The following is a 23,575-nucleotide window of genomic DNA, read 5'->3' on the forward strand; positions in this document are numbered from 1 at the left end:
TTTAACCCCACCCCCCGTGCCCTCCTCTGCTCACTTCCCCCATGGAGAACAGTGTAGCTCTGTTCTAGGTTTGGAGGTTAGCATAGTCGAAAGGGGAAAAGACGACCAGATCTGCACTGAGCTCCGGTGGCTAGAGGAAGCAGCCAGCTCTTTCTGGTAAGCTTGGACCGGACCTCCTCTTTCTTCGTGCTACTATGGGGCCGGATGTGATCTCGCCTATATTTTTCATGTCGCATCGTCTCTCACCGCTGTAGTTTTCTTCGATTTGCTCCGCCCTTCCTTTCTGCTGGCTAATCTAGGTCGCAGTCTTACTCCGGTTGAAGTTTTATCGGCATCGAGCAAGTAGATTAGCTAGGGTCCGTTTTGTACGGTCGGCGTTGCATTTTTAGGTGGTAGAAGTCATATCTTACTTGACGCATGATCTCACACGATTTGCCTGCGTCTTTGATGTGTGCAGATCGGCCGACGACGATGGCTAGGCCACCGGGGACACCGAAACAACCACGGTCAGGCAGCCGCACCAGGGGTCGTCCGAAGAAGAAGAGCAGGAGACGCGGAAGCAACGAGATGGTCCTAACCAATGCAAGCAGGCGGGATCAAGCTTACAAATCCACCTTCGCGACGGGGCCTTTCCTAGGGTAAGGAACCTTGTTTTACCATGCAATGGAGCCGACCGGGCTCGCCGGCTTGTTGACCAACAGATATGCTGGGCCGGTAGATAGGGTTTTCACTGCTGACCTTATGGGTAGGGTTAACACTAGAACTAGGACACTAAGAATGCCAGATGGACAAGTCAGAACCATCACAGATGAAGATGGCGTGAGGATCTTGGGCGTACGTGGTCATGGTAGGATCGTGCAATTTGGAACTCCTATGTATAGATCTAGCCTGGTTAAGAAAATCAGGGGGATGCTAGGACTGGGAGGTAGAGGAGGCTTGAAGGTGTCAGACCTTGAGGAAGTCATTAGTAAACTAAACCCTTGTTGCATGAATGGGACAGAGACTATAGCATTCACCGTTGCATCCACTCTGCTGGCTGTGTCCACCTTGTTGGGACCAAGGCAATCTGCTACTGCAATACCAGAAGAGATGCTGCCAATTGTCCAAGATCCATGGGCTATAGCGGAGTACAACATTGCACGATACTCTATAGACCTGATCATGATTTCTGCCGATAGATACCAAGATAACTTGGCGAATGGAGCAGAAGTGCTTATGCTAGGTGGCCATTCGCTATTCTTGTAGGCAAGTCAATTTATCATATGGCATTTACACTGCAAGCTATACTCATTCATATTATTACTGAATCAAATGGGTGACTGACATAGTTGGATTTGTTTTTACAGTATGTTCAGCTGGATTGGGTGTGACTATGGGCCTGCGAGCTTACAGTCAAATCTGCTCCCAAGAATTTGTGCTTACTCCAGCCCAATAGTGAGGAAATTGATCCAGCTAGAGAGAGACAACCCAGGATATTACCTAGTAATTGAACTACTACTTCACTGAAATTAGAGTAATATTGTCTAACATACCTGCTGACATTGTTTGCAAAATGCGAAATGGTATTGCAGACCAGGCCTGTAGGCTACATGGTGCAGCGAATATGGATGTGGCACCCTCTAATGGATGCAACAGCTAGTGCAGTAAGTTATAAAAATATGTTGAATACATTTTAACTCCATAGTGAAGTTGACGATGGAAGAACTGAAATCCTGTATTGCCAAACTTTCAGTTGTTTGCAGGTGATAATGAAGATGCATTGGTTGGACCTGACGATGGCAATGGACGCCTTGGGAGCCGCATTATTCACAGAGTTGTCGAAGATGCTGAAAGAGCAGATGGAGAAGTCACGGTGACTCGGCATGAAGAAGCCATGGTCTCTGGGACTGAATTTGGAAATAATGCGACCCCAGCGCATCAATCAGAAAATTTGCAAATTGCTGTCTGGACTCATGGTTATGTTGTTGAAGAGGTGGGGAGCGACTGCAGCGAACCAACAGGTTAGATAAAAAGAAAAACTAATGCATGAATATGAGAATACATATTATGTTCGACGAACTGTTAATAAAAGTCTGATGTACTAATGGAATTGATGTTTGCATGAAATACCTTTCCAGTTCCAGAGTATGACACATATGATGAGGCGGATGTGGAAGGAAATCATAATATTTCAGTACAGCCTGCCATGAATATTGTCAGCAGAGAAGAATATGTGTAGAACCACAACAATGTTTCAACGGTACTGCTTGAGGCCGAAACAATCTTCACACAGTCCAGATCAAGAAGCCAACAAACTGGTAAGTTCACAGTAAAAAGGTCATGAATTCCAGTTGATGTTGATCCTTGCATGACAAGTATCATAAAGTAGGCATTTCAAATGAATTGATAAAGTGTCGTTCTGTGGCTTTCACAGACTGTGATGGATGTAGTTTAGAAAATGGAATGGAAGGAGAGGTCAATCAGGTTGCGGTCATTCCGGAAGGTGGTGTATTATAGACAAGCTAACATTCATCACCCTTTCTTGAGTGCTTAAGTTGAATGATGAAGTTACCCTGAACTACTGTTTTCTAGACACTCAAGTGGAAGCCGTCAGGGAGCGTGAGCTACCAGTTGTTATCAATGAAGGAGGATATGAAGCCCGGAGGCAGAGCCACATGGTGCAAATTGATCCAAACGATAGGGGAAAAGCAGCATTGGAGGAAGAGAGTGAATTTGAGTCTTCAGATAGTGATGAAGATGTGAAGACACAGTATGAACGCATAGGCCGGAACGCTGCAAGGGTTTTGGAGCGGCAAGGTAAATTAACTCATATATAACACATAGTAACGCCATTTCATGTCGGGAGATTGATAACTAATTAAGAAGAACATTTGTCTATAAATGTGCAGAGAAACGAGGTAAGAAAACAGGGGTCCAGTGGCCCCCGGTGATAAGCATACCAGGTAAAGAAGTTGCGTTCTATGATAATTCGTATGTGATTTAGTACATTGCTAATGTTAACCTACGAGAGAAACTAAACGCACTTCAAACAATTGGCAGCGCCTCCGGGAATTGCGCCAGTACAACTAACCGCTAGAAGAGGTACATAAGCGCGGACAGAAGATAGCACTGTCCCACTGCTTGATTATGCAGGATGTGCACCAGAGAGTAAGACAGATTAATTTAGATACAAATTTACCTTAAATGTAAAGCGCTGGAATGGGTTAAGTTATGAAAAGGAATGTTTGTTTTGTGCAGACCCACCTATAGAACCAACAGGTGTATCAGCCAACACACATGAAGAGACACCTGTCACGCCTGCATATGCAGTAATCGGCAGTGGCGTTCCAGATTCTGCTGAGTACGTGGTCGATCCAGAGGAAAGGGCGGACAACAGCGTTCATGCTGGACTCATAACTAGGTTTCTGCAAGCATCTGCCGATATTGAAGGTCAGCCCCGTATTTCGGTGATGAATTTACTTACCTATTTTTGCATGAGCAACAATGTAAGCATGGATGGCTCACATATATGAAAAAATGTTTTGTTGGAGCAGCTGAAGCTATGTTAATGAGAATGGGTGTCCGCGATATGATGGATGCTGTGATGGAGGAAAGTACACATGCCGTCATAGCAACAGAAACGGTAGTTGCAGGGCCATTGTCTCCAGAAAAAGAAAGCAGTGAGGCTTATGATGAGATGCTGGAAAGACACCATGACAGCCTCATAGATGATGATGCTGCACAAAATGAGGAAATGACAGCAGATGGACTGTTTGCATCATCCGTTCAAATTTTGTATGATGTGAATGGTTAGTTAAGCCGCCCTGTCATTACTGAATGTTATAAAACCTCTAGAATAGTCCATGCTGACATAATATATACGTATTTCATGCAGAAATGAAGGTTCCATTCATTGACTTGGTGACAAGCGTTGCTGTAAATGACAATGAAGTCATTGATATAGCATCAGGTGTGTGCGACATGATGGTAAACTACAGAAATTATCTAAAAATTAAGAACACTAACATATGAAAACTATCAGTTGTTGCAGTGCCATTGATTGACCTAACCATAAGCAGTCCAGACACCTCGGCCAACATAGGGCCAGAGCAAACGGGTATAAATTGTAATGATGGTGTGTCAAATAGAAAAAACCATTGCTTAGGAAATTTAACAAAGTAATTTTGTTGTGGCAGATCGGGCTCCAAGGATGGGTTACATGAAGACGGAAGATATGGCAGATAACCCGGATAGTGAAGAAGCAGAACGGGAAGGACAAAAAGAGGAAATGCCAGCAAATAGGACAACAGGTGAGTTACATGCCAGGCTATCTTAGCAATGACAGTTGATTACGTGTGGTGATAAATAATGAAGATGGTATCTAATTATTCATAGGCAATGAGATCATATCAGACGTTCCTTGCATGAAGTTTCATACTAATATAGATGGTGAGTGATGTTCATGGCTGCATAAATTACATTAAGTAGTTTCGTCGGCTGAATATATTTACCAACTGTATGGGTGGCATACATTGGATCATCACCACCACAAGGGTATCAAACCTTGTCATCGGCATTACAAACTAGAGGTGTGACAGCTGCGACTTATGGAGCAGGTGATGATACTGTCAGTGTACATAAATAACCGGTGTCCATGATCATAGTAGGTATAATAAAGTTTCGGGAATGTCTGCATGCACAGGAATAGCTAGAGACGGCATCAGGAGGCGACAGAAGAGGACCGCAAGCAGAGGAAGCCAGAACCGCCGACAGAGGATGAGGCTAGAGATATCTAACACACGGACATCAACAAACGAAGGGGCAGACGAACAAGGTAATACTGATAACGAATTAGACAGGAATGAAGGTGGATCTCTAAATGCTTGCGGAAATGCTGGCAATATTGTAATGGCAGAAGAAAGAAATGATCAGCGTCATCAAGGTTGGTTAAGCTAAAAGTTGGACTTATGAAGATCAAAGCTCTTGAAAAGTGGCGTAACAATCTAGATTGCATGTATTTGTAGAGACAGAACAAACTAAAGCAGTGGCAGCTGGAAGAGGAGTTCTTCATGACAGCACAGGATATGTCTTCCACAGGAGCACAAGTGTGTAAAATATTATGTGCTGATGATAAAAAGCAATTCAATTGTGACTATACTGATGTACATATTGTATTTGTACCAATCAATCAGGGCAGTCGGGCTAAGTTCGACAGCAGGGGGTAATCCTGGAGGTGGTGGTAGGCAAGAGCACCATGAAGGTCAGTAAGATCACCTTTTCGTTCATTGAAAAATGAAAACATATGAAGAAAATTGACAAAATTGTAGTGAATAAATTGGCAGGATCCGAACTAAATGAAGCAGTTGCAACTGGAAGAGGTGTTCTCCGTATCAACACGGGATTTGCCTTCCCAGGGATAACAAGTAAGTTAAAACATCAATTATTGGGGATAACCTATGTCTGTACTAACATGTTGCATTCACTACTTGTGATTGTTCCAAACAGTCAGGGAAGTCGGTGAAGGTTCAGGAGTAGGTGCTAATTGTGGAGATGTTGGGCATGAGATGAACACACTGTCTCAAGACGCTGGTCATGAAGGTCCGTAAGCAAAAAAATTGTTATATGATGACGAAGAAACAACCACATTCGTGTGACAATTTGTAGTACATGATTTCCCAGGACTAGAGCAAGTGCCCGTAGGCATAGGTGTTCTTCGTAGAAGCACGGGATATGCATTCCCAGGGATTACTGGTGAGACGATGCAAACTCCTAAGGATGAGTAAAAAATGGGTCATCGATGACATTACATGTCTCCATCATTTGTTGAATTTGCACATGCAGTCAGGGCTGTAGGAGAAAACTCGGCAGCAGTGAATACTACTAGAACTGATCCACATGGTACAGACTTAGAGCCAGCAATCAATCCAAGTTAGTTCACAGTTGGTTAGAATACATACATACATGTGTTAGTCTCAGCGGCATCATCAATGTGGGTTTTGACTGTAGGGTCATTGGGTGGTGCAGATGATGTTGTTCTATAGAGGGGTGTAGGAGTGGTTTCAGGCCGAATGAATAGAAACCTGAGGTTGCGTGTTGGCATGGTGAGAACCATAGTGAAGATGGAAATGGCTGATAAGGGAGACATATTCCCCGGAAAAGCTGGTCTGAAGCATGAAGAGCCCCTTGCAAAGAATGTTGTAGAATTCTGGGACAAAATGTGCACGAGAAGCTCCAGGAATCGCAGTAGGTAGAGTGAAAGTTGAATTAGAATACAGTGGAAGTAGACAACATTGGTTTATGGGCTGACATGTATTGCGGCCTTGTCCTTTCTTATTTGCAGGAAATGGTACAAACACCACGAGCCGTACCTGATAGTGATGTCAGGTGAGGACTTTGTTAACGAATTTGGTCCTAGTGGGCATGTAACAACAATCGGTTGGACGGCTGTGTCAAGAATGCTTGTGTACAAGGATGATATGATGTACGGTGATTGGGAGATCAGGTGGCGACACATCTTTGACTTGCGATTTGTGGTGAGTGATTACTTACATGACATCATCGAAGCTCATTTAAATGATAAATTGCGGTGCTTGCAATAATTTGTTGCGTCTTCGGGCAGCTTGCTCTCATGTACAGGTCATGCGATTTGGACTTCGAATTCATGAATACAAGGATGAGTTATGAGGCGCTCGGCTATCGCCTGCAGTGGACAAAGAAGGTATCAACTCGCAATGCATACATATATATATATGATGTTTTGTATTCCGCATATGTTCGTACATCATAATTAGCATTTGGTATGTATTAAAAAGACTCACCTATTACTTCGGATATGCAGCTCATGCTACCAGTTCCAATGATGGATAGCTACTCACTATATGTCGTGGATGTCGAGGAGAGGACATTGTTGGTCATGGACCCCTGTGAGACTTCAGAGCCAATGTCAGAGGTGCAGTACAAGCATGAAGACAATGCAAACTTCATTCTAGCAGGACTTCGGCGCTGCATACATGAGAATATCCCTGGTTGGTACATCCCTGCTCAGGGGTGGACAATCAACTACAATGTGAACATGCATGAAAGCTGCGAGATGTATGGTCAAAATGCAATCACTCTAAATGTCGATATTTATTTACTGTCCACATTTAACAGTCTGACTGATTTGATGTGATGATGGAGAATGCAGAGAGGACAGCTGGCTGCAGATTGTAAACTACAGCAGGAATTACACTGGCCTATATCTTCAGAATGTGCTAACACCGGTGAGAATTATACCACATGAATATATTGAAGCCTTGGTTCAACTCTGTAAACAGCTAGTCGAACCTCCCTAATTGTCATGTTCATTATGTGCAGGCGCGCCTTAACTACCTGCGGCAGTCAATTGCATATGAAGTTATCTCCATGAGGGGGAACATGGGAGATCTCCCAGATTTCATGCTTGAGGAAGTCCTGCCATTCTAGGCAGCTACAAGATGAGAGGAAGCATTTTGAAACAGTATTTGTGCGACGGGTCAGAATCTTGTTTGAATATGACGACAACCGTGAATGTTAGTTGCCTCCCCACATGTATGTGGTGTGGTAATGGTTCGAACGGTTGACCGGCCGATGAAAACTGAAGACATGTTGGCGCCGATAAAGGTTGCAATTTAGCTTGCACCCACCTCCTGATATGTGCATGTGTGATTGTGACCACTTGTTGGCTTCAATGAATAAGTTATTACCAGATGTATCACGTATGTAGGATTGCCATTTGTGTACTACCCGGCACTAGAAGACTGAAGACATCACGGCATCGAGAATTGGCACAATTGAGCTTGCGCCCCAACTAAAGTGGTGTGTAAGTGATTGTGTTCACTGCCTGTATGCCATGTACTAGTTCAAGACAAACCTATTTGTGACATTTATGTAAGAAGACAGTCATGTTTAGGTTGTTCATTGTGTAAGACGTAAGTGTGGACTCCGACAATTAAGTTTGAACCTTACTGTTGTGTGCTAGCAGTTCTGTGATGTTTGGCTTGTGCGTAAACTAATTATGTCTCGGCATATTAGTAGCAACCCGGGATAACTATCGCATGCTGCATGGTTATTTGTCTCGGCATATTAGTAGCAACCCGGGATAACTATAAATTTAAATATATCGAACAAGGCATGTGCTGAGATATGTGGTGCTCAATGCATACATACAATGTGTCTACATGGCCGATGGGTCCTTCTGTACCGCGAAGTTTTGATTGAATGAGCTAGCTGTTTTGAGTTGGTAATAAGATGAAAAATGGCACACGCGTCCATGTATGTGAGAAGATGGGCGTGACATGTGCTCCTCCTCCCATTGCACATATCAGAACCGGGGAGGATGGGGGGGACATGATGTGGATATGCAAAAATAAAAGTATTTGTAGATTTGTTCAGACACATCATAAGAAGTTTAGTACCAACTAATGCTTGGCGCATAACGATAAAACTGAAATGACTGATAGTAAACATGACCTTGCCGCATACATTTGCTACGATGAAATAAGTAGACATATATCTAGGGTGTAAAATGAAAAAAGAACATAAGGATAGCTCCATGCCAACCGGTAGAGTTTGCTGAGTCAATCTTCCTCAGATATATTGTCCGATGGTGCAAGAAGGCGCCACAGAGCATCACGTGCATGGGGTGAGAAATTGCCCTGCAACTTCATGCACTCGTACAGCGTTTCCCACTTCACCTTCGATATTGTGTGCTGTGTAATGCCACCGGGAGGGGATTTGGTTAGGGCAAAAAATTTCAAAAGGATTCCATGGAAACCGTAGAGAGGAATGTAATTAGGCTTGGTGACATCGATAACAAACCTTGGTGAGGGGCATCTTCAGCTTTTTCCTGTCGAAATGGAGGGCAATATGGATGACACAAGCTCCAGTTTCATTACTGCTCAGAGCAAACAGATTTTCATAAGAACCCACTGATGACATTACACGTAATGAGGTAACAGAAAGGGGGTTGGGGAACACAATACCGAGAGAAAATGCTATCAGCAAGTGCGGGGAAGGTGACTTTCCAACCATCTTTCCTCACGGGCCAGCCAGCATAATACTCATTTAAGCAAATGAACAAGGCATCATGTAACTTCCAAGCTATAATCTCGTCTCTCTGCTGAGTGGTCAGTGGTTGGCTTCTCTTGTTGTACATTGGATCAATAACAAACATGAGGCGGGTTACCATGTCCTAGAAAACTACAATCCATCCTTCGGGCCATGGGACCGGCGTGAAGAACTGCAAAGAAGAATTGAAGTGTTAGGGGACCAATTAGTTGCCACAGGATAATACAAAAATCAAAGGATCGGTGCTAGTTTACTCTCATACCAACTGAGCTGATGTGATGTCATATTTGAGTGTGTCGGCACATAATGCTTTCTGGATTGACACCGATGTAGGTAATCATAATCCGATAGTACCATTGTCTGCATTCAGTCCAATCCAATCGTCTGTGCATGGATAAAATAAATGTATATTGAAAAACAAGTTGCCGAAGATGTGGATAGATATTTACGACTGACCGAAAATTCCGGTTCAATTGGGTGTCTCCACGTTAAGTATGGGGAGTGTTTGTCTGCTTCCTGATCAGACTAGCAATACCTTCTGATAATGACTGACATCACCTCATGGTCGATTAGCTCATCTTCAACAAGCTGGATTTTCAACGCTGAACCCGTTATTCATAAGAACCTCGGGTTCTCATGCACAAGAAAATTCCTGAGTATATGGAAAAAGGAGTGTCAACATAATGGTTAAAGTGTGAATACAGATAATGAATATGCACCATAATAGTCTGGTTTGACATAATCACCTGCATAGTTCTTCTGGCGGTGACGTAGCAAAGAACCCTTCTAATTGTTGGCAAACATACGTTTGCGGTGGTAGCGGGACAGACCCCTGACCCATGGGTCTGTCTGGAATCCAGATCTGAATACATATTTTCTTCCAGGAAGTCCCTCTGCCTTCTGTCCAAATGAAGTGGTGCTGCCGTCATCCGGCAAGTCAATAAACATTTTGCTGATAGCCTGCAGTGTATGCCTTGCAAACTGAAGTATCTGAGATGTCATTGTTGCGACTGCTCCTTCATCATGTCGTGACCTCTTGTTCTGGAGCCGGCCTGACTGGTCATCGCCATGGATACTCGGTCCAGAGTTGCCATCTGAAAATAGAGTGAAAGTTATCATATGAAATGAACTATTGGCACGGGAGGAAGTCGTTGCAAAAATGCAAAGAAACAAAAACAGGGGATTGCAATGAACAACGATCGAGACCTTTGCATGCAGACATATCGAGCCTGACTCCTGGTATTTTCTGTCCAATCGCAGTCCTCAGTGTATCAACAGGAAATGTATCTACTGCTCTTGCCGGACAGTCAGTAAACCCTCTAGCGGTACAGCAGATGCACCTCTTGCTGATTGATGCCATTAGTTTGTCCACGAATTTGATCATGTCTGCCTGCATATTTGCACGGGCGGTGTTGATTTCACGCTGGCATTTGGCATTCTGCTCCTTTAGTATAAAACTCAACTCATCCCTAACTTGCAGCACAGAAAGAAAACGACATACATCAGCAGAATCAGTATAGATGCCATGACTACCACCAGATACAAATGATGGGAAAATCTCAGAAAATACTGAAAAAATCGAATCAACCGTAGCAGCGAATCATACCAGACTGGGGTATCGGCTCCGCATGTGCTCTATAAAGTCCATTGGTCCAAGCATAGGTAGTGGTGTATGTACATCCATTAGGTTGCCGGCTGCTGAAGAAGATACATGAGCTGAATCATTCCTGTCGTTCGTGAACTTGCAAACATCTTCCTCCATATTGCCGCCTTCAACTGACTGGTTGGAAGTTCTCTCAGTGCAATCAGCAATGTTGCAACGAGCATAGCATAGATCAGTACCCTGACGAATCTACCATGGATACATATGAAACACATTTATTATGATGAGGGCGAAATCAATAAACAATGTTCACCAAACCATAGTAAGCTGCCATGGTTACCATGCATTTCGAGTAGGACGTAAGGCCCTTCCCAATGTCAGTCGCCATTGTTATCATGTTCTTGATGCTGGTCTGATCGAAGTCACTAATGCGAGGAAGAACATTGTGGTTCTTGTTGAAAATTCCAAGGTCGACATTGTCAAGGAAGAAAATCTGCATGAAAAGGTTGTTAATATGGGATCGTTGTGAATGAAAAATGCATGACATATATCATTACAAATGATGTCAGGAACCATGTCGATGAGAGGACAAACCTGTAAAAACAAGTGGCAACCAACCAGATTGGTGTTCATATTGTTGGCCATCATATCATTCTTAAGCCGCCGGACTGCCTCAAGCAAGAACTCAAGTACAAACTCACACCAATTGAATTGTGATATGTTCTCCGTATTTGCCAACGCACCCCAGTAGTCTATGGTGCCATAATCATGTTTTGTTCTAGGTGCTAGCACATGGCCCATAACAAAAATGACAAATGCAATCTGAAAGCAATCCTTCTCCATCTTGCTGGAAGCCTCGGATATGTCACGGAGAAGGAATTCCTCGGCCGCACGCAGGCTATGCACTCCCGTCCTGTCCATCCCTAGCGTCCTCTTTATGAATGTTACCGCTTCTGGCTTGATGAAACCATCGCGCCCTTTAACACTCCAGTGTCCACACGGGATGCCAAAAACCTTGTGGATGTCTTCCGCAAAAAACTTTAGTATCTTCGTTTCTGACAGAACAATCGCTCGACGCTCAACGCAGACCTTGCTCATAGTCCAGGCACTAAACTTAAGATTAAGCTTCTGGAGCAAGGGTAGCTTTAGCATTCCACCAAACCAAATTTCAGTAATGAGCCACCGCTTGTATTCGTCAAATGTCTGGATTACTTCTACTGCCTTTCTGACTGAAATTCGAGAAGTTGGAGCAGGAGGTGCCTGTTCTTCATTAGCTTGTTGTGGCTGTCCATGAATGTTGTCATCAACTGCATCCCCAGAGGCTGCGGCCCCATCACAACTTCCGGCGTCAGACATGATTCCTACCAATATGAAAACTTCGATTTTGAGTGAGCTTCAACGAATGTAGGCTAGAATATGATAGATGGAGTGCTTGTGCTAGAAAACATGGAGTGAAATCATCTGTACATGTGTGGCCCCTCATGGCTGACGAACTATGCTGGACTGAGCATGATTACTAGATAATCAGATTGCCAGGTGAGGCATGTAGATACTTTTGGGATAAACAGGAGTGTGACTGAACTTGATTAATTCATGCGGTGAAGAGCGTGATTACAGCCCAAATTATGACTGGTGGTTTGAATAACTACATGCGGATCAGGATACAACAGACAAACAGTTGTGAGGCACCACGAAATTACAGATCGACTGGGGCGACAGATCCATCTTTTCTGATCTAGCGCAAATTTGAATACCTACTGTGTAGATTTCTCGGGTCATAGGCATGCGCCGATGAGGGGAGGCGAGGGGGGAGGAAGGGGATTGAATAATACCTGTGGATCTCCCCCGCCGGAATGGTTACGTCGTGGGCCAAATCACCGGCGACTTGGCTTGAGAGTGTAACTGAAACGGGGGCAACCGAGACACAGGGCTGGTATGAGGGCTGTTGGGTGGGTGCGGGCTGGTGGGTGGAGATAAGGTCAAGAAAAATCTAGATCAGCGGGGTAGGTGCAATAATTTATTGCGCCCAGCGGTCATGCCGCTAACAGCGCCTGCCGGTTCCAATTTATATAGTAAACGAACTTGTTCCCATAGAGATAATTATGATATATTAGCTATAGAAAAAAGATCATGCATTAGTGCTGCTGCCCAATTGATAAGCTGGTCGGGGCAAAAATAAATATCTGAACATTAATTGATTGCTCGTTGCATGTCACATATCTTAACAACGGTCTTAGGGAAGAACCAAAGTCAAATCTCATTACCAACCACTGGGATACAAAGTACACGCTTCCGGATTCTCATTACCAACCACTGCAATACAAAGGACGCACTAACTGATTCCGATTACCAACGACTGGGTTACAAAAGACACACTTCACACTTCCTAATCATTATTTCTAGTCTGGCAACAAGACCAAGACCACCGTCTACCTGCTAAGGAGTGACGCTACTTTCAGCAACGCCAAGAAAATAAGGACACCCACAAAGAGTATGGCAGCACCCAAGAACACAAGAACACGTAGCGCGGCGACGGAAGAGCCTGCTTGATTAACCCTGATGGCTTGGCCTACGGCTGGAACACTGCGCTGCTGCTCGACCACACGGACTCTGCAGTTCATAACCGATCCGGCCTGGCTGCTGCCGTATCCTGTCTGTTATGCCGTCCCCAAGTGAAAGCTTAACTCTGCAATGTACTCCTCCTTGGTCCTCATGTAGTTGCAGATTCCAGACTGCAAGAACAAATCAAATCGGGCATTAAAACTCGATGTGCTAGCTGATCCGAATGGCACACGAATACTTAGATGAACGACTGGAGAATGGATTGACTCACATCCTTGTTGACACACTTGTAGAACCGAATGCTTGCATTCTGCCCCGCCCGAGCAATCCAGGTGAAGATCCTACCGCCGCACTAAGGGCAGCTGATTAGCGGCGGGAGTTGCTCGAAGCCGCTTGAGGATGACGATGCAGACATGCTCTTCGGAAGGATTTGTGTCCCTAGTCTGGATTAGTTCGCTCAGAAGATCTGCCTGGGGGAGGAATGGGTGGACTTGTATATGAAGAAGGATGAATGCGAGTAGGTGCGCTGGAGAAGATTGGTACCTACCACCGGTGCTGCCATAAATGAGCAAAACGGCTCCTTTGGACCAGCTTCCGTGAGAAAACGGTTCGCCCCGTCTAGTCCAGTCTGATCCGCCGCCCCACTGACTGACGGGGTTAACTGAGCAGTGGGCCATGGCCTATTTGGAGCAATAATATATGTGAAGGAATACCCATCACTATACCCATTGCAGCTCATATCGCGAGGTGAATAAATAGCACAGATAGCGAGCTCCTGTGAGCTCGCGCTCACATAAGCATTTTCGAATACAATCATGTTATATCGATTTAAGAGTCGTTGCAAGGCACATGAAGGGAGTATATACCTTTGTGTTCGGTCACAACGACGGGTAGTGATAGTAGCATTCAGTATAATTTATTTACGAAATCACATTAACAATTAAATAGCACATAAACCATGGAGATTGTGTACAATAACTCACTGAAATTTTGGTGCCACCAGTGTATAAATTATGCTCCCGTTGCAACATACACAGGCAATTATCTAGTTGAATGTAATAAGATCTTACTATATTATGGACGAAGGAGTAGCATTTTTGCGTCGGGCAACAGGCTACGGAGTACAGTTCTTTGACACCAGTAAACAAATTTCCCCTCGAAGGCTCGAACTCAAAACAATTTCTGAGTAGCTCGCCGAGCTGATCGACGAACTGCGAAATCGAGTGACATGGTGTCGTCGTCTTCCTGATGCAGCGCAGCTAGAGGATCACCATTAGCCATCGGCAGTGCATCCGACGGAACTCCGGCGGGCGATCAACTCCTCCATGAGCTGCCCGACGTCGTCGTACGACGACCCGCCCTTCTCTACCGCGCCCCTCGCCATCACGCCGAGCTCCTTTGCCTTCTTCCGCATGGCGGCGCCGTCGCCCTCCTCCCCCATCACTTTCCGGATGGATTCCGCGATCGCCTCGCCGGCGATCACCCGGTGGGTCTCCACGCTTGGCGCGTACTCCTCGGCGCCGACGCCCACGCCCACTCCGAGCACCTCCACGACCAGCTTCTCGTTGTAGAACTGGTCGACGTACCGCGGCCATGTCACCATCGGGCATCGGCACGCCCGCGTTCACGGCCTCCAGCGTCGAGTTCCAGCCGCAGTGTGTAACGAACCCGCCGATGGCAGGGTGGTTCAGGATGAGCACCTGCGGCGCCCAGCCTCGGACGATGTACCCACGGTTCGTCGTCGGGAACCCGACTGGCTTACACGGATCCGAGGATGCGCCGGCGCCGTCATTAGCGATGACCCACACGAAGTTCTTGCCGGAGAGGTCGAGGCCGCGGGCGAGCTCCCGCATCTGCTCCGCCGAGAAGCTGGTCATCGAGCCGAAGGAGACGTACACCACCGAGCTGGCCGGTTTCGCGTCGAGCCACCGCAGGCAGCCGGCGGCGTCCGCCGAGAGCGCGCCAGCGACGGCGCCTCTTGACCCCACGTCCTCCAGGCTGCCACTGGCGAGCCCGACCGGCCCGACGAGCCACACGCGGCGGCGGAGCTGCGTGGCACGGTAGTGCTCGGCGTAGCCCGGTTCCAGCTCGCGGAAGCTGTTGAAGATCTCGCCGTAGCTCGACCGGTCTGCGTCGTTGGCGAGATGGAACTTCGCCCACTGACGCGGCCGCTTCACGGGGTCCATCGTCTGGCTCCGCTTCTGCTCGACCCGATGCGGCAGGCCAGGCAGGGAGACGACGGCGGCGGGATCATCGGAGCACGACTCGAACGGGTTGCTCCGGAGCACGGTCTCGGTGCAGGCACGGGCGAACATGCTGGTGCCGAGGAACGCGATGCGCGGGAGGCCGTGCTCCGCGGCGGCGTTGGCGGACCAGTGGAAGATGATGTCGGAGACCACGGCGTCGATGTCGGCGTGGTGGTCGGACAAGAACCGGCGGAACGGCTCCCGCAGCAGCTCCGCTGTCTGAAAGTGTAAAATGTGGTGGAAGCGTTCCTATTCCCGATGGGAGCCACGTGTGTTTATTTATGGAAGACAGGAACAGCCCCTATCGTGACGTACAAGTCTACGATGATCGTTAGGACTCATCAATACATGAGGAATCAGAATAGGAAACGAGAAGAAGAGATAGAGAAAAGGTTAGATTACAACAGATTAAACGGTATTCTAACAGCCTCCCTTAATCTAAACTATCCTATATTTAAATTTTTCTTAAACTCCTCAAACGGTTTTGCTGGAAGAGCTTTAGTAAACCCATCTGCCACTTGGTCCTTGGATGGAATAAAGCGTATCTCCAACTTCTTTTCAGCAACCCTTTCTCGTACAAAGTGAAAGTCTATCTCAATATGCTTAGTTCTGGCATGAAAGACTGGATTAGCACTCAAATAAGTAGCACCCAAATTGTCACACCATAGACATGAGATACGACGTTGCTTCACTCCCAATTCCTCAAGCAAAGATTCAAGCCAAATAATTTCAGCAGTAGCATTTGCCAATGACTTGTATTCAGCTTCAGTACTTGACCTTGACACAGTTGCTTGTTTCCTGGCACTCCATGAAATAAGATTAGAACCAAAGAAAACAGCAAAACATCTTGTTGATTTTCTATCATCACTGCAACCTGCCCAATCTGCATCAGAGAAAGCACTAACAAGTATAGAATTTGAACGTCCGATTTGTAGTCCCAATCCTACAGTGTGCTTAACATACCGTATGATTCTCTTAACAGCTGTCCAATGAACTAAGGTAGGAGCATGCAGATATTGACATACTTTGTTAACAGCAAATGAAATATCTGGTCGTGTCAAGGTTAAGTATTGCAAAGCTCCAACCACACTTCTGTATCTAGTGCTTTCTTCCTCTTTAAGAGGCTCTCCTTCATGTGCTGACAATTGTTTTGAAGAGGATAATTGTGTAGGTGAAGGTTTGCAGTCCTTCATTCCCATCCGAGCCAAAAGTTCAGTGGCATATTTTTCCTGTTTCAACATTATGCCATCTTGAACCTTCTTAACTTCAATGCCTAGAAAGAAGTTCAAATCACCAAGATCCTTTAAGGCAAATTCTGAACTCAGGTCACGCAAAAGAGCATCAGTCGCATTCTTTGAAGAACTTGCAACTATAATATCATCAACATATATGAGCACAAAAATAACAGTATTTGCCTTGTTATATATAAAGAGAGACGTGTCAGCCTTTGATGCAGTAAAACCAAGATGTTTCAATTGCATACTCAACCTGGAGTACCATGCTCTAGGTGCTTGTTTCAAACCATAGAGAGCCTTATCAAGTTTGCACACATAGTGAGGTTTTTGCCTGTTTTCATAACCTGGTGGTTGTCTCATGTAGACCTCCTCTTCCAGAACACCATGCAAAAACGCGTTCTGCACATCTAGCTGTCTTAAGCTCCATCCCCTAGATATAGCAATAGCTAGCACAATTCTTATAGTTGCAGCCTTACAACAGGACTGAAGGTATCCTCATAATCAATGCCATAACGTTGTTTAAAGCCTTTAGCAACAAGACGTGCCTTATACCTGTCAATGGAGCCATCTGCCTTTCTTTTGATTCTGTACACCCACTTGCAGTCAATGATATTCTTTCCTTTCTGATTCGGTACCAAGTGCCAAGTCTTGTTTCTCATGAGTGCACTGTACTCTTCATCCATGGCATTTTTCCACCTTTGATCTCATAATGCATCGTCCAATCTTGTTGGTTCACCTGAAACACACAACATGCCATACGGTATAGTACCATTGTTCCGCACCTTAGGGTTTTTTATACCTTTCTGCAACCTAGTCATAACTCTTGATGCGGCAGGTTGAGATTGGACATGTTTTTGTTCTTGGGGTTGAACTGATCTGGTTGTCGCAGAAGATCCTGGAGAAGTTTCAGAACTTGTCGCAGAAGATCCAGTAGCCATCGATGTGGCCACTGCGTCTGCAACCGCCGATCCGTCCGCCGCAGAAGATCCCGCGCCTGGCAACGTTGTCGGTTGCATGCACGACCCGCGCGCCACGCCTGTTGGCTGCATGCGCTGAGTGCGCTCGCGCCGCGAGGGAGAATCTCCTTGTGATGACGTGTCGGGCACGGGGTGGCTCGCTGTAGCCTGGCCCTCCTGACTGGCCGGCCCGTGATCCAACGGAGATCTACGTGCGCGATCCAAAGGAGATCGACGTACAGGAGTTTCAGGTGCTGCCATATCCTCTTCGTACGCCGCGCCAGCTTCGTCTTGTTCTTCCACATGAAATATAGCATCATCTTGAGCCAGATTTTGATCATGTTGATCATTTTGGGCGCCGTTTCTTCAGGGACCTGCACACGTGCAATAGAAGAACCGGTTCCAGCAGGAATATTATCATATTGGTTAGCACAATTGTTTCCCCCGTGATCAAAATCTCGAAGTGTGGATGGAAGAAGAAGAATTTCCTGACGAAGAAGGGCTCCGGGATTTGGATGTAAAGATTCGAACGGAAATACCGACTCGTCAAAGACAACATCTCGAGATATGTAGACTCTACCCGTCGGCACATCAAGGCACTTGACCCCTTTATGCATAGGACTATAACCTAGAAAGACACATCTTTTTGAACGAAACGCAAGCTTGCGTGTGTTGTATGGCCTTAGATTCGGCCAACATGCACATCCAAAGACTCTGAGAGACTTGTAATCTGGTTTAACACCAAAAAGACGTGTGATGGGATTTTCAAAGTTTATGACTTTGCTAGGACGAATATTTATGAGGTATGTGGCTGTGAGAAAAGCTTCATCCCAAAACTTAAGTGGCATGGAAGCATTTGCTAGCAATGCCAGTCCTACTTCAACAACATGACGATGTTTTCGCTTAGCGGAACCGTTTTGCTGATGAGCGTGGGGGCAAGACACATGATGTGAAATTCCAATCTTTTGGAAAAAAGAATTTAGCTTCTCATACTCACCACCCCAGTCGGTTTGCATAGCAAGTATTTTTTTAGTTTAATTGACGTTCAACAAGATTTTGGAAATTGAGAAATACTTGGAACACATCAGACCGCTTCTTTAGCAAATAAATCCAAATGAACTTACTATAGTCATCAATGAAGCTAACATAATAAGAAAATATACCTACTGAAGTAGGGGCTGGCCCCCACACATCTGAAAAAATAAGTTGTAATGGAGCAGTGGATACACTTGTGGAGATGGGATATGGTAATTGATGACTTTTAGCTTGCTGACAAGCATCACAAATTGACTCTACACTAGACTCAAACGGAAGTTTATTTCTACTAAGGACATGTTGAACAATGACTGAAGAAGGATGACCCAAACGACTGTGCCACTTTGCCGAGGAAGGTTTGGTGACACTCCATGCTTGCTTATTCGACCATGATGAAGGTGATGATGATATGAGCGGATACAAGCCTCCCTCACACTTTCCTCTAAGAATGACTCTCCTCGTTGCCAAGTCCTTGATCACAAAGGAATGAGGATAAAAAATTATGAGAACATTATTGTCAAGAGCAAAGCGATGAACAGAGACAAGATTCTTTGATGCTTGGGGAACATGAAGAACATTATTTAGATGTAGATCTTTTACGGGAGTTTTAACAATTGAGTTACCAACATGAGTAATATCCATACCTGTTCCACTTGTCGTGTGTATTTGATCACCACCATGGTACCTTTCTCGCATGGTTAACTTGTCGAGCTCCCCTGTGATGTGTTCGGTGGCTCCTGAATCTGCATACCAATTTGTGTCTATCCCATAGGAGTTGGTGATGTGATTTGCCGCCTTCTTCTTCTCTTCTTGATCTTCCTCATAGCGCCACCAGCAGGCTCTTGCCCCGCCGGGATGGAACTTGTAACAGATCTGGCACTCTGGGTAGTCTCCTTCTTGCTGTTGATGTTGTTGTGGTTGCGGCCGAGGACGCTGTTGATGGCCTCCGCCACGAGTAGGAGAGGGAGAAGGGCGGTTCCCACAACCGCGTCCCCCTCTTTTACTTCGCCCACGGCCTCCTCTGCCGCGGTACTGACCTCGCCCTCTGTAGATGGCGTCTGCTAACGAACGAAACCCTGCTGGTCCATCACGTAGCATCTCCATCCTTTGATCAAAGGCAGAGATTTGCGAGAAGAGTTCGTCAACGATGATGGAGTTCTTGATGGCGCCGACTGCTGCAACGACGGGATCGTAGTCCCGATCAAGACCAGCGAGGATGTAGTCAACCATCTCTGGATCGCTCACAGGGCGCCCAGCCGCGGCAAGCTCGTCGCCGAGGCTCTTCATCTTGGCGATGAAAGCATTGCTTGACATGCTGCCCTTCTTGGTGTTGGAGATAGCGATTCGCAGATTGGTTATCCTGGACTGAGATTGCGAGGCGAATAATGTCGTGAGAGCAGTCCAGAGGTCGAAGGTATTCTCCTTACCGATGACCTGTGCAAGAATTTCTTGCGAGAGCGAATTCAGCAGGTAGCTCAGAACATGCTGGTCCTTCAAAAGCCACGGCCCATACAAGGGATTTGGCCCTATCGCCGTGGTCTTGTCAGCTTGCTCGATCTGCGCTGTTTTTGGCGGTGCGGCATCGCTGCCGTCTAACAGGCCGGTCACCTGCGCACCTCGCAGGGCCGGCAAGACTTGCGCCTTCCAGAGGAGGTAGTTCCCCCTTGTCAGCCTCTCGGTTGGTGGAGCACCGAGATTGAGGCAGGTAGCGCTCGAGGAGGACGCCATGGTATGATCGATAGCGAGAGATTCGTTTTTCTGTATCGCTAGATGTTGTGGAAGAGCGTGGCTCTGTATACCATGTAAGATGTGGTGGAAGCGTTCCTACTCCCGATGGGAGCCGCGTGTGTTTATTTATGGAAGACAGGAACAGCCCCTGTCATGACGCGCAAGTCTACGATGATCGCTAGGACTCATCGATACATGAGGAATCAGAATAGGAAACGAGAAGAAGAGATAGAGGGAAGGTTAGATTACAGAAGGTTAAACGGTATTCTAACAGAAAGAACCTGTCATGGATGTCCCTGGACGTACCGAGGTCCGTCCTGCTCTGGGAGGCCAGCGGGAGACCGACGTCGGGGAAAGGCACGACGGAGATGGAGATCGGGGTGCCGGCGGCGCTGTTGTTGTTCGCGCGGTCGACGACGGAGCGGATGGTGGAGGCTTGGACGGGCGTGGTGAGGACGGTGCACCTAACGCCGCGAGCGGCGAAGAGTGCGGCAATGTCGGCCATGGGGATAAGGTGGCCAGGAAGGAGGAAACGGAAGAAGAGGATGTGCAGCGGCGGCTCGTCGTGGTCCTTAGTTGGCGCCATGGCTGCCACCCGGGAAGGTTGCGCAGATCTTCTGTTCCTGTAGGTAGAGAGAACGGACCGGATGCTCGCAAAAATGCTAGACATACAAAGATTTACAAGCTTTACAAGCTCTTTTCATCTAACAACCAATCACAAACCTCTCACCCCCTGATTTTCAGGGGGGGTAGGCCGTCCCACTCACTTGTTGATCAATAAAAACTAACCCATCTGTAAAAGCCTGTAAACTGTTTGTACGTGTAGCATTGCCGGGATGCTCGTGAGTGGTAATCACAGTTGGAAATATGAAGAGATCATCTTGTCTATTTATATAGGAGCTGCCTTGTACATCACGTGCATAGGCTTGTACAACACGTACACAATAATCAGATGAATCTCTCACTGATACAAGTGATCCTAGGATCTCCTATACATGACAACTACTGATTACATCAGATCATATACCGGATATGCTAGGAGATATTCTCGCTAACATTCCCCCTCAATCTCAATCACCCACAAGGTTGAGATTGCATCGTAATTTCTCCAACATGATCTTTATAGCAGGTTTAGTGAAAGCATCTGCCACTTGATCACCGGAGGACACAAAATGGACATCCAATGCTCCTTGCGCCACTTTTTCTCCGACGAAGTTGAAATCCACCTCAATATCCTTCGTCCTTGCATGAAATACTAGATTTTCACTCAGGTAGGTGGTGCCTAAATTATCACACCATAGCCGGTGGTCGTGGTAGGGATACTCCCAGTTCCCTAAGCAAAATTTGCAACCAAGTAGCTTTAGCTGCGCCTGCACAATTTGCAAGGACCTTGTATTCTGTCTCAGTACTAGATCGAGAAACTGTGGGTTGTTTCCGAGCACTCCATGAAATTAGCTAGGTTGGGTCCAAAGCAGACCACAAAACCGCCCGTGGAGCGTCTGTCATCGGCACATCCGGCCCAGTCAGCATTCATGAAGACACTAAGAAGTGTGGAGCTTGACTGACGAATGTGAAGTCCAGTCGCCACAGTATCCTTGAGCGAGAATGCCAAGCCTGCGGAGACTGTTTCAACCTGTAAATAGACTTCCAAAGCTTGGAAACATGGTGGGGATAACGAGAATCCTCGAAACCAGGTGGCTGCTACATATACACATCCTCGTGAAGCACGTCATGAAGGAATGCATTGCTGACATCAATCTGTCGCAGACACCACCCCTGTGAAATAGCAAGCGAGAGCACAAGGCGAACCATAGTCGGTTTAACAACTGGACTAAATGTGTCAAGCTAATCAATACCATATTTCTGTGTAAACCCACGAGCAACCAGTTGAGCCTTATATTTGTCAGAGAGCCATCAGGGCGTTGCTTTACTTTGAAAATCCACTTGCAGCTGACAATGTTGGTGCCCGAGGGATGTGAGATGAGCAACCACGTTGTAGTGCGCTGAAGAGCAGAAAACTCCTCCCGCATGGCAGCTTTCCACGCAGGGTCAACAAGAGCCTGTCGGTGCGTGGATGGAGCAGATACGACGGCACTGAAACTGCGACGGTACGGGTTGTATCGGACAGTGCCATCAGTGCAGATCTTCAGACAGTCAACATTGTTCTACAGACGCGTGAGAGCTCGCTCGACAACAGGGGCTGCCGGAGGAGCCGGCCGTGCGGCCGGCGGCAACGAAGAGGCCAGCGGTCTGGCTGGTGCATGGCGCAGCCGGCGGCATCGGAGGAGCACCCCCGGGAGCGGCCGGTGCAACTGCGGCAGCTTCGACGCGCGCAGACGCGCTCTCGGGCACGTCAGGCACAGACGCTGTCTTGGGCACGTCCAACCCAAGCTGCGATGGATTTCCTGGAACGGGAGCTTGATTTTGTGCCATCAGACCCGTGATACACGCCGGCTGGATGCATGGCGCTATAGGATGCACGTGAGACGTGCCTTGTACGTCAGCCGTAGATGGACGCTGCTCCTCTGAACCTGCTGGACAAGCTTCAGGAAACAAAAAAGACAGATTGTAGTTTCTTGCATTAACATCCTGCAATTGGGGAGAAAATGCAATTAGGTTATAGTGCAATTAGGTTATAATGGTCAGCCTCTCTATTGGGGAGAAAATGCAATTAGGTTATAGTGCTACTGCAAATAGGGAATTATAGTTCAAAGCAATTGTAGAGTGTCAATGTGTTGCATAGTTAAAGTAGTGGTGTGTTAGTAATCTAGTGTTAATAATTTGGGGGTCAATGTTAGTAATTTAGTGTAACTAACCTATGGTTTAGTATTACCAATTCAGTGCAACTAATTTGGGGTTTGGTGTTAGTAATTTAGTTATTTAATTGGTGTTTAGGGTAGAGCTAATACAATATCTTGCACATTTTGGATGATGACATTATGGAAAGTAAGATTACATTTCCAAGGTAGAGACAATGTGAAAAGAACATATTCCCTGTTAGACATAAATTTTCTTACTTTGCTAGCACTCATTGAGACAGAAGGCTAGGTGGCAAATGATAACATGTACTACGTGAAAGAGAAGGAAAATAGGTGAAAGGATAGTGATTTCAGATAGTGGGGACAAAGTATAAGAAATGATTGC

At 46.3% G+C, this 23,575-nt stretch overlaps 3 protein-coding genes and 1 pseudogene across 11 annotated transcripts; 2 read left to right on the top strand and 2 right to left on the bottom strand.

Annotated features, from left to right (window-relative positions):
• Nucleotides 1–1,483: 1,483 nt before the first annotated feature.
• LOC125545258 (uncharacterized) lies at nucleotides 1,484–12,757 on the bottom strand. 9 transcript variants are annotated; one of them, XM_087513460.1, is made up of 16 exons: nucleotides 12,502–12,757; nucleotides 11,264–12,030; nucleotides 11,010–11,162; nucleotides 10,673–10,918; nucleotides 10,273–10,539; nucleotides 9,813–10,160; nucleotides 9,602–9,718; nucleotides 9,329–9,450; nucleotides 8,982–9,238; nucleotides 8,818–8,893; nucleotides 8,560–8,708; nucleotides 6,990–7,016; nucleotides 6,798–6,908; nucleotides 6,529–6,679; nucleotides 2,110–2,180; nucleotides 1,484–1,983 (listed from the first exon to the last, which is right to left on the bottom strand). In XM_087513460.1, the coding sequence occupies exons 2-5, from the start codon at nucleotides 12,023–12,025 to the stop codon at nucleotides 10,525–10,527; spliced, it is 1,176 nt and encodes a 391-aa protein (XP_087369586.1). In that variant the 5' UTR covers nucleotides 12,026–12,030; nucleotides 12,502–12,757; the 3' UTR covers nucleotides 1,484–1,983; nucleotides 2,110–2,180; nucleotides 6,529–6,679; nucleotides 6,798–6,908; nucleotides 6,990–7,016; nucleotides 8,560–8,708; nucleotides 8,818–8,893; nucleotides 8,982–9,238; nucleotides 9,329–9,450; nucleotides 9,602–9,718; nucleotides 9,813–10,160; nucleotides 10,273–10,524. The 9 variants fall into 9 exon arrangements, with proteins under 9 accessions (XP_087369586.1, XP_087369589.1, XP_087369587.1 ...); XM_087513463.1 differs by lacking the exon at nucleotides 6,990–7,016 and having other exon boundaries at nucleotides 10,273–10,535; XM_087513461.1 differs by lacking the exon at nucleotides 6,990–7,016 and having other exon boundaries at nucleotides 6,798–6,900.
• On the top strand, nucleotides 2,301–5,265 carry LOC147980670 (uncharacterized). Its single transcript, XM_087513464.1, has 4 exons — nucleotides 2,301–3,788; nucleotides 3,875–3,949; nucleotides 4,022–4,096; nucleotides 4,176–5,265. Exons 1-4 carry the CDS (start codon nucleotides 3,509–3,511, stop codon nucleotides 4,313–4,315), a joined length of 570 nt encoding a protein of 189 aa, XP_087369590.1. The 5' UTR covers nucleotides 2,301–3,508; the 3' UTR covers nucleotides 4,316–5,265.
• Nucleotides 5,107–6,522, top strand: LOC147980671 (uncharacterized). Its single transcript, XM_087513465.1, has 4 exons — nucleotides 5,107–5,239; nucleotides 5,322–5,402; nucleotides 5,485–5,577; nucleotides 5,659–6,522. The coding sequence occupies exons 1-4, from the start codon at nucleotides 5,107–5,109 to the stop codon at nucleotides 5,760–5,762; spliced, it is 411 nt and encodes a 136-aa protein (XP_087369591.1). The 3' UTR covers nucleotides 5,763–6,522.
• Nucleotides 12,758–14,211: 1,454 nt separating the features above from the next.
• Nucleotides 14,212–21,307, bottom strand: LOC125548823 (scopoletin glucosyltransferase-like; annotated as a pseudogene).
• Nucleotides 21,308–23,575: the final 2,268 nt, after the last annotated feature.

The sequence above is a fragment of the Triticum urartu genome, chromosome 3A, assembly GCF_056163025.1.
Source record: "Triticum urartu cultivar PI428250 chromosome 3A, HENAU_Tu73, whole genome shotgun sequence".
NCBI lineage: Eukaryota > Viridiplantae > Streptophyta > Magnoliopsida > Poales > Poaceae > Triticum > Triticum urartu.